Below are 12,697 nucleotides of genomic sequence, written 5' to 3'. Positions count from 1 at the left end.
GTGAGAGTTAATGAATTCAAGAGCTTGACGTTTCTGTCAGTTGCTGGGCAACTTTATTGCTGCCGTGATGAAGAGAAAGACGAAGACCAGAAATCAAGAAGCCGTGCTTGTCAACAATAAGGTGGTTTTTATTCTTCATAAAAGCAACATTGCAAGGCACCTTGTAGGGTACAAGTGACTAGCAGCATCGATAGATAGAAAAGTACAAAGCGTTAGTGCAAGATAACGCGTAAATGGCGCTACGGTCAAAAAAAGAAAGCTTAAAAAATATGCAGTTGGGAGGCAGATTCCCACACACTATTCCCTAGATAACGCTAGAAGATTGTTAGGCATAAAAAGTATAATATTGAAGCCTTGAGTTTCAGGGCGTTTGGATATAATTATAAGGCTGGAAGGTTACAGATAGGGGGTTCACACTCCAAATTATCACAAAAATATTTCACTTAAACAATAGTTCAACGCAGATTAATAATAACCACAAGGCTTCATACAAAATTTCAATAAAACTTACAAGAAAGCACTTATAAGAATATGAAAGCACAAAATACAAAAATGTTTGGTATTGTTAATAAATTGACTTCTATCAAAATATGTATGAATAACATAAAATTAAGATGAATTGTGTATCTTAAAAGAGTAATACATAAGCTTAGAAATTAAAATTCAGTATCATCAATAATAAAGGCACCAGATAGATTTACAACTGAAAAAAGTATCTGCTATTAACAATAATGCTGCTAACGCTAAGTATCTGCTGTTAACGCAGACCTACGTTAATCGAGCGTGGTTTCAATTAATATTTTAGTATTTATTAAATAAACGATAATAAACAATAAATAACATCACAAAATCATATAAACAATATGTGGGCTGGCCAGTAAAGGACTATGCACCTTAATCGAATTTTCCGATGATTTCAAAAGAATTTCCTACCACCTACACTGATCACATCTCTGAAGTCACGCTAACATCTGTCACATACGCTCACACACTTATTTGTAGTTTATATTTATTACCCAAAATATAATTGTATCTAAAAGGTTCAGAAATATTATTCTATACTACTGCTTTCTTTAAAAGGGTGGTATTACATTATAGAGAAGGTCCCTTGAGAACAATCATCACACAAAGATTCATTTAAGAAGTATTATGAAAATATTCAACGTAAAACAGGAATAGTATATAAAGACCCACACAAACACAAAACAGCATTTCATTTAACTGTACCCTCTTTTAAACATGTAACCTTATGAAAAAAACCAGTAAAATTGCATTTATATGATCTAAAGAAATCTACCAATTTTTGTTTGTATAAAATTTTCTGATGGATCAACAAGTTGCTGTTTTTTTTCAAAAAAAATACGAAAGAAGGGGTCAAGTATGCGTAAAAGCGTGAAAGTACATCCATATGAGAAAAATAATTTCCAGTGCTGCTGCATATATTTACGCTCCTTTCACCTCTCTAACTTTTCCCCGCTAACTTTGTGATAAACATTCTTCAGTCAAAAAATCACTTTAATCATGAAAAAAAAAACTGTGAAAGAATAATCGCAATACAAATCAATTATTGTACTCATAAACTACATAAGTTTCGTTCTAATTTTTGAAAATGTTCAAAAAATATTAAAAATTGGGTAAACAATTATTTATTTACTGTAAAAGTAACAAATTCATGATAGGTAAATAAATATTTATTCGAGATGTGGGCAGTCTATTCTTACTTATATGTAAAGGGCTATGTTTTGATTATTAATAATAATAATATTTAAGAAGTGCTGGAACTCTTCAATAACTTTGATCTGTTTATCCAGTTTACACTTGAACAAGAAAATAATAGATCAATTCCTTTTTTAGATACTTTGATTACCAGAGTTCCTGAGGCTGAATGTATGGTTGACTTATATCGTAAACCATCTGCCTCTTGCAGATGTTTAAATTTTTTCTCACATAATCCGGTGGTACAAAAAAGAGTTTTAATTTTTTTGACGATAAATGAAGTATTTTAACTTGCTGACCCTTGTTTTAGAACTGAGTGAGGGGTCTCGGGACCCCTGACAGAAGTGAAGCTGCCTCATGTATGTGGAAGCGAAACATTATCCGACATAAGTTGTACCAATAATGTATGTAAATACACACATACATACACACGCCAAAGCATAGGCAAGCGCCTATAAATTAACCCACCCACATACTCTGACACACATATATTTCTGGGACAAATATATAACAATTTAATACCAAACATGGAAGCAACTTGAAACAACTAAACTGCAAAATATGTCGTTACGGAGATAAAATCATCTTAGATCAGGTAAAGGTCAAAATATAGAATAAGAAACTGTAAAGGTTTCTTACTAGGTAAGGGACAAAAACAGAGAACGTGAAAAATGTTTATATAGGGTGTAATACACATGTAATACACGAAAAATAAAATCATGCAGTAAAAGCAAACTAGAGATAAATGCGCTTAGAGAAATTCGTATTAAACATTAAGCAAGAGCCTCTTATATACCAGAACTATTCAGTACCAAGCTGTCGATTAACATGATTATCATAAGTATAAATCATTTTAGAGAACTCCCTCCTGGAATCATTCTTCTCTTAATCTATAAGATCCTTACTTTATCAAAGTCAAAAGAGTGTTAAAATTCGTTGGAATGTTGGGCTATTGCATCTAGGATTATGTTTCTTAACTGATCTAACATGTTCACTCATGCGAACATTAAGTTGTTTGTTGCTCTGGGCTACATAACAAATTTGACACTCAACAGAACACAATATAAACTATACCACTTACTGCTCCTTTGAAGTTCTGTCTTTGCCTAATTTAAAGATATCTGTAAATTTACAAGTGTTAAAAAAAATAACTTTAACATTCTGTGGAGAAAAATTTATTTTATGGTTATACTTTAATGGTTAAAATTATGGAAGTACTATGCAGGAAAGTTTAGTGAAAGCCATTGTGTGGAGCATTCTAATCTTGGTTCTAATATTCTTTTCCACTAAGAAAGGAAGATAGGCATTTAAGGCTAAAATTCTCCTAACTTCTAAAATGTTTTTTAAAGCGAAGCTTCTTATGGGGCGTTCTGGGGCTAAGAGTGAGCTGTCAAAAAATGACAGATTTAAAACGACTGACTTGCTTCCCCACTCCGCTCAGTACCGCAATAGCGGGACGTCTGTATACATATGTACAGCTGCTGCTGCTGTTGTAGTATTCGGAGTTGGTCGTACGAGCTCGGAAGTGGCCGAGTTTTGCTGTCTCGAAGGCCTTCTCTGATCTCTCACCGACTTCGTATTCGTATTACTACGTCGTACTGTATACTTATGCGGCTGCATATTCCATGTACATTGTGTACGCGCGCGCGCTATCTACTAGCCATGTTATACGAATTTTTATTTGCAAATATCGTGCAATGTAATTGTGTGTTACGTATCCTTCTACTTGTATTGGTATTGTGCATTTTTTACTTTATATTATAATTGTTTTTACTCACATTACCTCTAAGTGTATGTTTATTTTCATAGCATGTAGCCCTAAAGAGGACATCTGAAGGATGTCAAAATATTAACAGTTTTAGAATTTTATTAAAATACAGTCATGCCCTATATTCAAATTTGAAGCAGTATTTATTTCAATAAACATTTATTAATACATTAGAAAGCTGCTTTGCTAACATATACTAATGCTTAAGATTTCGAAAAAAAACACTTAAATAAAAAAAGGAGCTCATGAAATAAATTATTTCTTTATTAGTGTGATTTAGTTACGAACCCTACCATTGCAAGAAGTAGTCGAATTTCTTACTTCGGAAAGGCTCATAGTTAAGTAGGTGCGGGCCTTTTTTGAATTGGTTAAGTTAAAGAAACAGAAATAAAATTCATTAAATTCGAAATGTGTCGTATGGTGGCGTGGCGTTGTGTGGTGTGGATTAGACGGGCGCAGGGCAGTACAGCAAGGAAAGCGGGGCGAAGGGGGAGTTACATGTAAAATCCACTTGTATCACACATTTTTTCAAGGTCACAAATCTAAAATCATTGATTTACTCTCACGTATAATGCGCCTATAGAAGTACAACTTATAAAAATGATAACAACGATCTTAATGGTTAAAAATAAAAAATTGTGTACAAACACCTTGTACAAACGCATTGCCTATAGTTTACATCCAGCAATGTAGTACAAAAAAGTACAACGTCCTTAATCGTGTATCCATTAATAACAACCGCAGATCACGACTTCACTTACTGCCATACATTGCACCATTCTGAAGCCTAATTTTATCATACGATATTAGTTGAAAAAAACTTGAAAAAGATCATGTTGAGTCAGCCAATACTTAAGTTTATAATTAAATAAATAAATAATTATTACATAAGCAAACTATATAGCTTAATATAGTCACTGTTTGTTTGTTACTAAATAAGATAATTAATTATTAAATCAACAAGAATCGTTGGTAGTAACTACACAAGACAATCAATTTAATTAATCGCCTTAATCAATAGCTTGAGCGAAATTATTTATTTGCGAATTTAAAATTCCACTTTCTCCATGCCAAATAAGTTTAATCTGTGTTAAGTGCGCATCCCCTTATTTTTCTCCTATTATATAATTTTTTGTCATGTACTACACGAACGCTCAAAGATACACTAGGTACCAATTTCAACAGATTTTGAACTTGCTTGGCATGGAAAAAGTGCGTATGTGTGTGTGGGTGCAATATAACAACGTACGAACACACATGTAAACAAATCATTTTTTTTAAATTATCGGTTCAAAGGTTTGACTAGTATCACGTTATGAATGAATGAGTAAATTATTTTGTGAGTTTAGTTTAATTAATTAAAAACAACCAGTTATTATGTCAGCAAGCCTTGGTATTGAGTAACTATGGAAAAAGTGCGTATGTATGTGTGGGTGCAATATAACAACGTACGAACACACATGTAAACAAATCATTTTTTTTTAATTATCGGTTCGAAAGTTTGATTAGTATCACGTTATGAATGAATGAGTAAATTATTTTGTGAGTTTAGTTTAATTAATTAAAAACAACCAATTACTATGTCAGCAAGCATTGGTATTGAGTAACTTAGTACCATCCTTGCTCACCATCTCATTGTTTTAATAAATAACAGATCAAACTATTTGTCATTAAGTACCAACAATTGATCACTAAATTCTGAATTGTTTTATAAAATAAAATAAAAAGTTAAATTATTAAAAAATTTTAACGTATGGCGGCCAGGTATATCATGAATAAGAGGCAGTATTAACTAAGATAAGAAGTTGTTATTTTTTTTTAATTCAGCATCAATGTCATAAATAATTTTGTTGTTTTGCTTACTCAAAATGTTACACTGAAGTTTGGAGTAAAACTTATGTGTACCTCATAATTCTTGATACACAAACCTGAAAGATATACTTTTTAGTACGACTTGATGAATAAGAATCGATTTCTTTATCATTAAAATAAATCGAAGTAAATGACAAATAACAGATATACAATACTAATGCCAATTGAAAAAATTAATTGTCACTGTTATGAACAGACTTGTTTAAAATATGGTCTAAGCCGTTAGTGTATAGTGTCGTTCGTGGATCTCTGAGTATTGAGCTCGTAAGCTTCATTTGCTCTTTTCAATTGGATGGAAATTCCTAATTAAAATGATGTGCATTAGATTTATATATTATATTGCTTTACTAAAAAAAATTAAAATAATTTATTGTCTAACATACAACTTATTAGATCACTTTAAAAAGAGTTACCAATAATTAAATTACTAATAGCTAACTTACATGTATTGCTGATGGTTAATACTGCTGCTTCAAAGTTCCCTATTGCTTCAGTGGTTCATTTTCCAGGGCCGCTTTTACTGTACTTTGCTCTTAAGTCCGAGACTATTAATGTCCTTGGAATACGATTTTTAACGTATTGGAGAGAGTAAAAGAGGCCTCTGATTAAATCAGGTCTATTAACGAGCGATATTCTTTCAAAACTGCGTTGACAGCGATACAGTCAGTTGGAACGATGATTATTCATGGTATGATTTCATGCATTAGAAAACAACAATACAACAGTATTAAAATCATTTCCTGACTAGTTCAAGTGTGACTTACAACTTTAGAAATTTCGCAATTAATTCTTTTGGAAATTTCACAATCGATTATAAAAAGAATAAAACAATTTTTCAATTGCAATACATACATGCATACATAATACTTCATTAATTTTTTGATAGTGAATTTTTCCGTTTTCACCAAGACAGAGTTAAGATTCATCAGTAAATAGGCACCCTCGAGATATATTAAGAAATAAGATGGTAAAAGGGCTTTCTATCGGCTGTAGATACTATGAGAACCTTCAATATAGTTCACGAAAAGGCTCTTCTACTTGAACTATTATGATTTACCACAAACAAGTCTTCCTAAAAACCCTGGAAACCAAAATGTAAGAAACTTATTAAATGTGAGCATTTTAAAGCAGATAAAATCGGTTTTTAAACTATATTGGTGAAATCACCTGCTGAGCTAGGGATTTCTCGTATCTTACGTTTTACGAACTGTGCGAAGAATCAGAACTCATGCACTAGTTTTCTAATGAAAAAACTGTAGTTAAATGTCATCAAATATTTTTTGCCTTAAAATATTGATATAATTGTCAATGTTTAAGGTGTTGCTTAAAAAAAAACAATCATTTTAGCTTACAGGGGCCACCGTAAGCAAGTCATTTTTCTTTAATTGTATACTTAAAACGAAAAAATTGTTTACCAATACTTTCATTTCTAATGAAATGGATACTTACTGAAAAATTAGCTTAACAAGCTAGAGAGTTGAAAAATCTAGTTTTTAATACAGGAAGCTTGAATTGAGTCTTAGGATTACCAGTCAATGATTATTTATAATGTATATTTATAAAAGATAAAGTGATATTCACAACTTAATTTTTTAAATAAATTAGTGTTTATTGCTTCTGATAACTATAGAAATTATACGCAAGTCATTTTTACTGTTACCAAACAACTATTTAGAATGTTATTGCTAACGAATTCGACAACACAGGTACACAAATAAAAAAGTTATCTGAGTTTGAGACAAGACTCACATGCTTATAGGTTTTTGGGTGCGCTGAATCCAAATCTAAGTTCAGATTTAGTCCATCGCCCTCAGGTTTACCACTAGATAAAGAAGAACCTTGCCAATAGCATAAATAAGTTTTTCTCGTGGCTCTGAGGTTGCCTTATCTCTAAACCAGATCCTAGACAATAAGAATATTCTAGATCCCATTGCAGTGGTTTTATATTACATAAAGCTGTGGAGTACCTCTATTCAAAGCTTTTATAGTTTGGAATAGATATACTTCTCATTAAAGAAGAGGAAAATCTTAAAATTCCTGCGACACGGCATTTTATGGGGACAATGACAAATGCTCCAATAGAGATGTGTAGAATGATTCACTCCCCAAAATGTGATAGTAACAAAGCCAGCGAAGGCACGCTGCCTTGCAGGGGGACGTTTGGGTATGAGGATGATGCCGTAGTGTGTCCAAAGATAAGTTGACATTGTCCTCGTCGAAGTCGGAAAGCCCTCATACTTAGCCCTGGTAAGGTATGAAAGTCATTGCCTCCAGAATGGCGGACTCACCTGTGATCGGGCCAGGATCCCAAACGTGCGGGACTCTTAACGAATTTATGGCTACTTCACCTCACACAAACCAACCTCTAAAAACTACAAATCAACTACTCCACAATTGCTCTACTGACTTTTATGTCTTCTGCTATATTTGTGGAAAATTCGATGTCCATAAAAATCGCTTTCCCATTTCCAAAGAGATAAGAAAAATCTATAAAGACTGTTTTGGAAGAAATGTAAGAGACTTAAATCATAGTTGGGTTCTATCGTCAATATGTAAGACTTGCAATAACATGTTCACGCGCTGAAAGGCTGCAAAAGAGCGCCCTTGTAAGTACCACAACCTGCGGTCAGAAAATAAGTTACTAGACACAAACTGTGCTCATACGGGTGAAAATGCTTTTTTCCATCATTAAGATAAATAATAAAGGCAACTCGGGCACAAACATACATTAACCACGCCCTTCCAGCACTGAAGATTGTACTTTAGGGCCTAAGGATGTAATATACCATCATGTCATAGTACTTTTACCTTCATATTCTTTCTTATTAATAATATATAAAGTACAACAAAATGCAACTGTGTTATTGCTTTGCGAAGAACTAACTAAATTATTTATTTTAGGAGATAACATTTTGTTATTTTTTCGAAAAAACTCAAAAGACAAGCTTACTAAGACCGGATAACTTTAGTTGTTAGTAAACCTACCTCAAGAGCGATAACCTGTAACTTTTTTGTGTGTTTTAATGCTATGAAGATTACTATTCCTCATCGTTTTAGACTCAAAAGTCCATGCAATCAACCCTTAACGATCGCATTATTAATCGACTTTAGTAACATGACGATTAATTTTTAAAATACAATCATTATATCCCTCTGAATGAAAATCAGTGTTAATAGAGTCCAATATTAACTTATTTGTTAATTTTACCCACGAGGTATCAGGGACGAGGGGCTGACTACTTCGAACATCCCATGAATTCTACTAAAATACTCCAGGTTCTCTTTTGAGTTCTCTTTGCTGCTTTTAAGTTCTCTCATACGCTCTTATTAGCTCCGCATAACGGAATAAAAATATATAGAGCATATAACAGAACTTGAAGAGTTGTCGGGAGCTTTTACTAGACAGACAGAAAAATTTTGGGAGAACATAAGAAAACTAGAGAGAACGTGAGAGTATTTATAAAATAAATACTCCCAGGTTCTCTCTAGTTTTTTAATGTTCTCATAAGTTCTTGTGTGCATTCTCTCTTAATCTCAACTTTTATTGCATGTACTCTTCCATTCTCATGAATTCTTATTTGCACTCTTCGTTCTGTAAATTCTCTTAAGTTCGCTCAAGCTCCTTTAAGTTCTCTTTAAGTTCTCCTATTTGATCTATTGTTATCTGCGGCAAGAGAACTTAGTGAGCAGCCTCTTAATAAGAGACTAAGATATTTAAATTCCAACAAATAGTTATTCTGATAATATACCCAGAATTCAAAGTGCCTTAATTTAATATTTTGCTCTATTAAACTTTTTATACAGCAAAATGAACAGTATTAAAATGAGTAAAACTTTTTAATAAGACTTATTCTCAGTATTCTAGTGGGGAACATTGTATTTAACGATTGTATGCTCATTACGTATCATAATATAAAAAGATTGAGAATTTTTAAAATAATGTTTTTAATACAGTACAGTTTCAACACTTTTTGAAAAAATAAAAGTGTTAGGCGAAATTATTATACTTTTAGAATTGGGTTAGCATACAAAATAATTTAGTTATAATTCACGAAAATATATGAACTTTAAATGCATATCTTCGGAGTACTAGAATTATTGGAAGTATCATTCTTTTACGCATTTTATTAGCTTATACATACAGCTTTTTTTAAATCGATTACTTACCGGTGAGCCAAAGTTGTGTCCTATCTCGTGGGCCAAAGTCAACTGTGATACCTTAGGTGGTACTCGGCTGTTATAGTTGACAAAAGTAATAATACCTGTGTTAAGTGAACGCTTTGTAGACTGGTACATACCGCCCACTGTTTCCGTATATGTCTTGTACTTTTCGCAGATACCACCCGAAGCACCTGAAGCTGAAGCTACCCATGCGAGTCCAAGCGTACCACCTGTAAAATCCCTATTAAAAAAGGTTTTTACTTACTACACTTATCAAAAAAAGAGACCATGCATAATTATTTAATTTGGAATTCAGTAATAAAAACAATTATTAAAAACTACTATTAGTATTATTAGTAAAGTAACGGAGCAGAACATCTGGAAAGCAGAGGTTGTACTGTGCCAATTTCACTCCACACTTTAAAACAAACTTCACTGTTGTGCTTTTTTGTATGCTCATCACTTAAGACACAATTAGTTATAATAACACAATAAAAATACTGTACTTGTACACATCTTAACTTAATGGAGCAATTTTAAGAATGTATAAAAACTACATTCCAAAATGTAATCTCAATATGCTTCAATAATAACTGGGTTAATCGCTCTAACCTCAATTTTTGCTAAAAAATCAGAATTTGATGTCTGCTTACTAAAAATGAATTTTTTCGTTAAAATAAAAATGGAATTAATTAAAATGGTACAAAAACGTAAGTAAAACAAAATACACAATAGTTAAACTATTTTCCAGAAATCAAATTAACCAAGAAGATTTCTAAATATAAAAGAAATTAGGTACATCAAAACTTCACACTGATATTTTGCTTTGCTTTCTGACAACCCGCTAGTTCTTCGAAGCCACCACAATATGAGAATAGTGGATCGATTTTTAGCATTAAAAACTCTACATTAATTATTATGTCAGTGTTCCATTCCTAGTTAATTCATACAGATAATATGATAAGTTCAAACGCAAATTATTCGTCAAATTTACACATGTCATAATGTGAATACACACAAGCTCATATGACAAGCAGAGATTAGTAAAGAGATTGCTGACTGCAAAGCTACGGCACGAGTTCCCTTTTGCCACTGTTTCGAGGGCCCCGTCGTGGCTTAGTGGCCAAACCAGGCACACTTTTTTTTCTTTTATTTTAGAAGCGAGGAGGGGGTAAACCGAGTGTGTGTTTACGGATTCGGGTGAAAATGGGCATGTAGGCGCATACTTTAAAGACGCGTGAAAGGTATATACTGAATGTGCGCCTACAAACGGAGAAGTGGAAATGACGACTACAGCTATATAGCTATGACCGCTTATAGCATAGCGAATACAAGCGACGAGTGCGAAGTATTTCTCGCTAAGTGTACTTACTTCTTAAATGAGATTTTAGAGATTAAGAGGTAATAGAGAAAAAAAGTTTCGACATTGTTGATTATAAACTAAAAAACCTATTCTTTCATTTTACAATTCTCTATAACATATATAAGTTTAAGAGAGCCTAGCCACATGATTTTTCGAAAATTAAATCATACAACTAAATGCTTACAACTGTAAGCACAGACTTTCAAGGCATTTATTTTGAATTCATCCTGTAATTTGGATTATTTTCAAAGTACTGTATATCAAAGAAAGTGCGCTGAAAAAATATTTAGCTTAAACTTTTTTCTGAGGTTGACAGTATGGCTATAACCACCTTGAATACAGTTTATTATTTTTACTGATCATAATCACTATGAACTGTAGGCCATGTTCTGGAGGGTATCAATGAACATATGTGACTTCAAATCGTATGGTACCCAAAGTTTGGAAAGCTAAAATGGTGGGGGCTTATGCCACTGGTGAGATAGTTTTGCAATCTGACGTTTGATTCTACTTGCCGTCAGTTTTTTTTATTTTTTATGCAAATTTTTCTGGATGCAATTTATGCAACATAATTCATTTTTCTGTTTTAATTTCTTATTGTAACTTTTGTTGTAATTTTTTTTTTTTTCTCGTAAAAATCGTTTATATCTTAAGAATTAGTTAATGGATTCAACTATGCGAGGTTTTAAATGTTTGTTTGCTTTTTCTTTCGATCGATACATATAAGTTTTGTATCTGATTAAAATTGATACAAAAATTTCCTAATTTGTAGTTTTAGATTAATCCTCAACAAGATCTTGATTCATATACAGCACGAAAAAACTTATTTTTGATTTTTCCTCATCCCACAAGGTTGTCAGTTCTTTTCTTTTCCTTTTTGTTCATAGAATAATAAATTTATGTTGATGAGATAAATATCATGCTATTCTTAACAGATTTTACTTATCCGAATTTGTATTTTATACGTATGTACATTTAAATGTTTACTGCAGCTAAGAAAAATAAATGTAGTTTTGTCTGTTTTAAAATATCTTTTACGATTTTTTGATGACAAAAAACATTATACTGCAATAAGTGATTAAAACTTTTAATTAGTATTTCTACGTAATTTAATGATTTTAAATGATTTTTTTTTACTGCTAAGGTAGCTGTACAACGTTTAGCGGTAGCTATTTACAGTGTTAGATAACTGTGTGGATTTTTTAAAATTTTGCACTGGAAATTTTTTCTTGGTAACATTCTTACTTATAATACAAGCTATTACGGACAGAGATAAGCCTAGGTTTTTTTTTTTTTTTTTTTTTTTTTTTTTTTTTTTTTTTTTTAATACAAAAATTTTTGTATAGAGTAAAACATTTCGATCAATAACTGGTCAAAACCATTTAAAACGTTTTCAAGACACAATACATTTTTTAAAGTAGCGTAATAATTTATTATTGAATAAAAAATAACGAAAAAATTTTTTTTTCTTGGTATTATTTTGACCCATAATACAAGCTATTACGAATAGATTACAGTTAGGCCTGCTTTTTATTAGTAAATGAGGATTACGGACAGAGATAAGCTAAGGCTTGTTATTTTTTAGCATAGAAATTTTTGTTAAAAGTTAAACATTTCGATTAATAACTTTTTGAAACCATTTGAAACGCTTTTCAAATATAACAGAATTTTGTAGGTAGCTTTATATTTTATTATTGATAAAATAATGTAAAAACGTTACAGGATTGTAATGATACAGATATTAGTATGTTGCAGATTGTAAAGAATGTTTGATAATTATTATTAAATACCAGTAAAGCAGTTGAACTTTTAAAAAT

At 31.7% G+C, this 12,697-nt stretch overlaps 1 protein-coding gene across 9 annotated transcripts in view; it reads right to left on the bottom strand.

Moving 5' to 3' along the window:
* The window catches only part of kuz (zinc-dependent metalloprotease kuz), a 539,267-nt gene that overhangs the window by 349,869 nt on the left and 176,701 nt on the right, over positions 1 to 12,697 (bottom strand). For all 9 annotated transcript variants that reach the window (XM_089597595.1, XM_089597587.1, XM_089597563.1 and 6 more), the window contains one exon: positions 9,524 to 9,758. In XM_089597595.1, the coding sequence (XP_089453721.1) occupies positions 9,524 to 9,758 (235 nt within the window). The remainder of the gene's footprint in view (positions 1 to 9,523; positions 9,759 to 12,697) is intronic.

The sequence above is a fragment of the Copidosoma floridanum genome, unplaced genomic scaffold (genome assembly GCF_036245765.1).
Source record: "Copidosoma floridanum isolate Cflo_tuat_1 unplaced genomic scaffold, Cflo_Japanese_pri ptg000004l, whole genome shotgun sequence".
NCBI classification, from domain to species: Eukaryota; Metazoa; Arthropoda; class Insecta; order Hymenoptera; family Encyrtidae; genus Copidosoma; species Copidosoma floridanum.
This window is presented reverse-complemented; position numbering and strand designations above follow the sequence as displayed.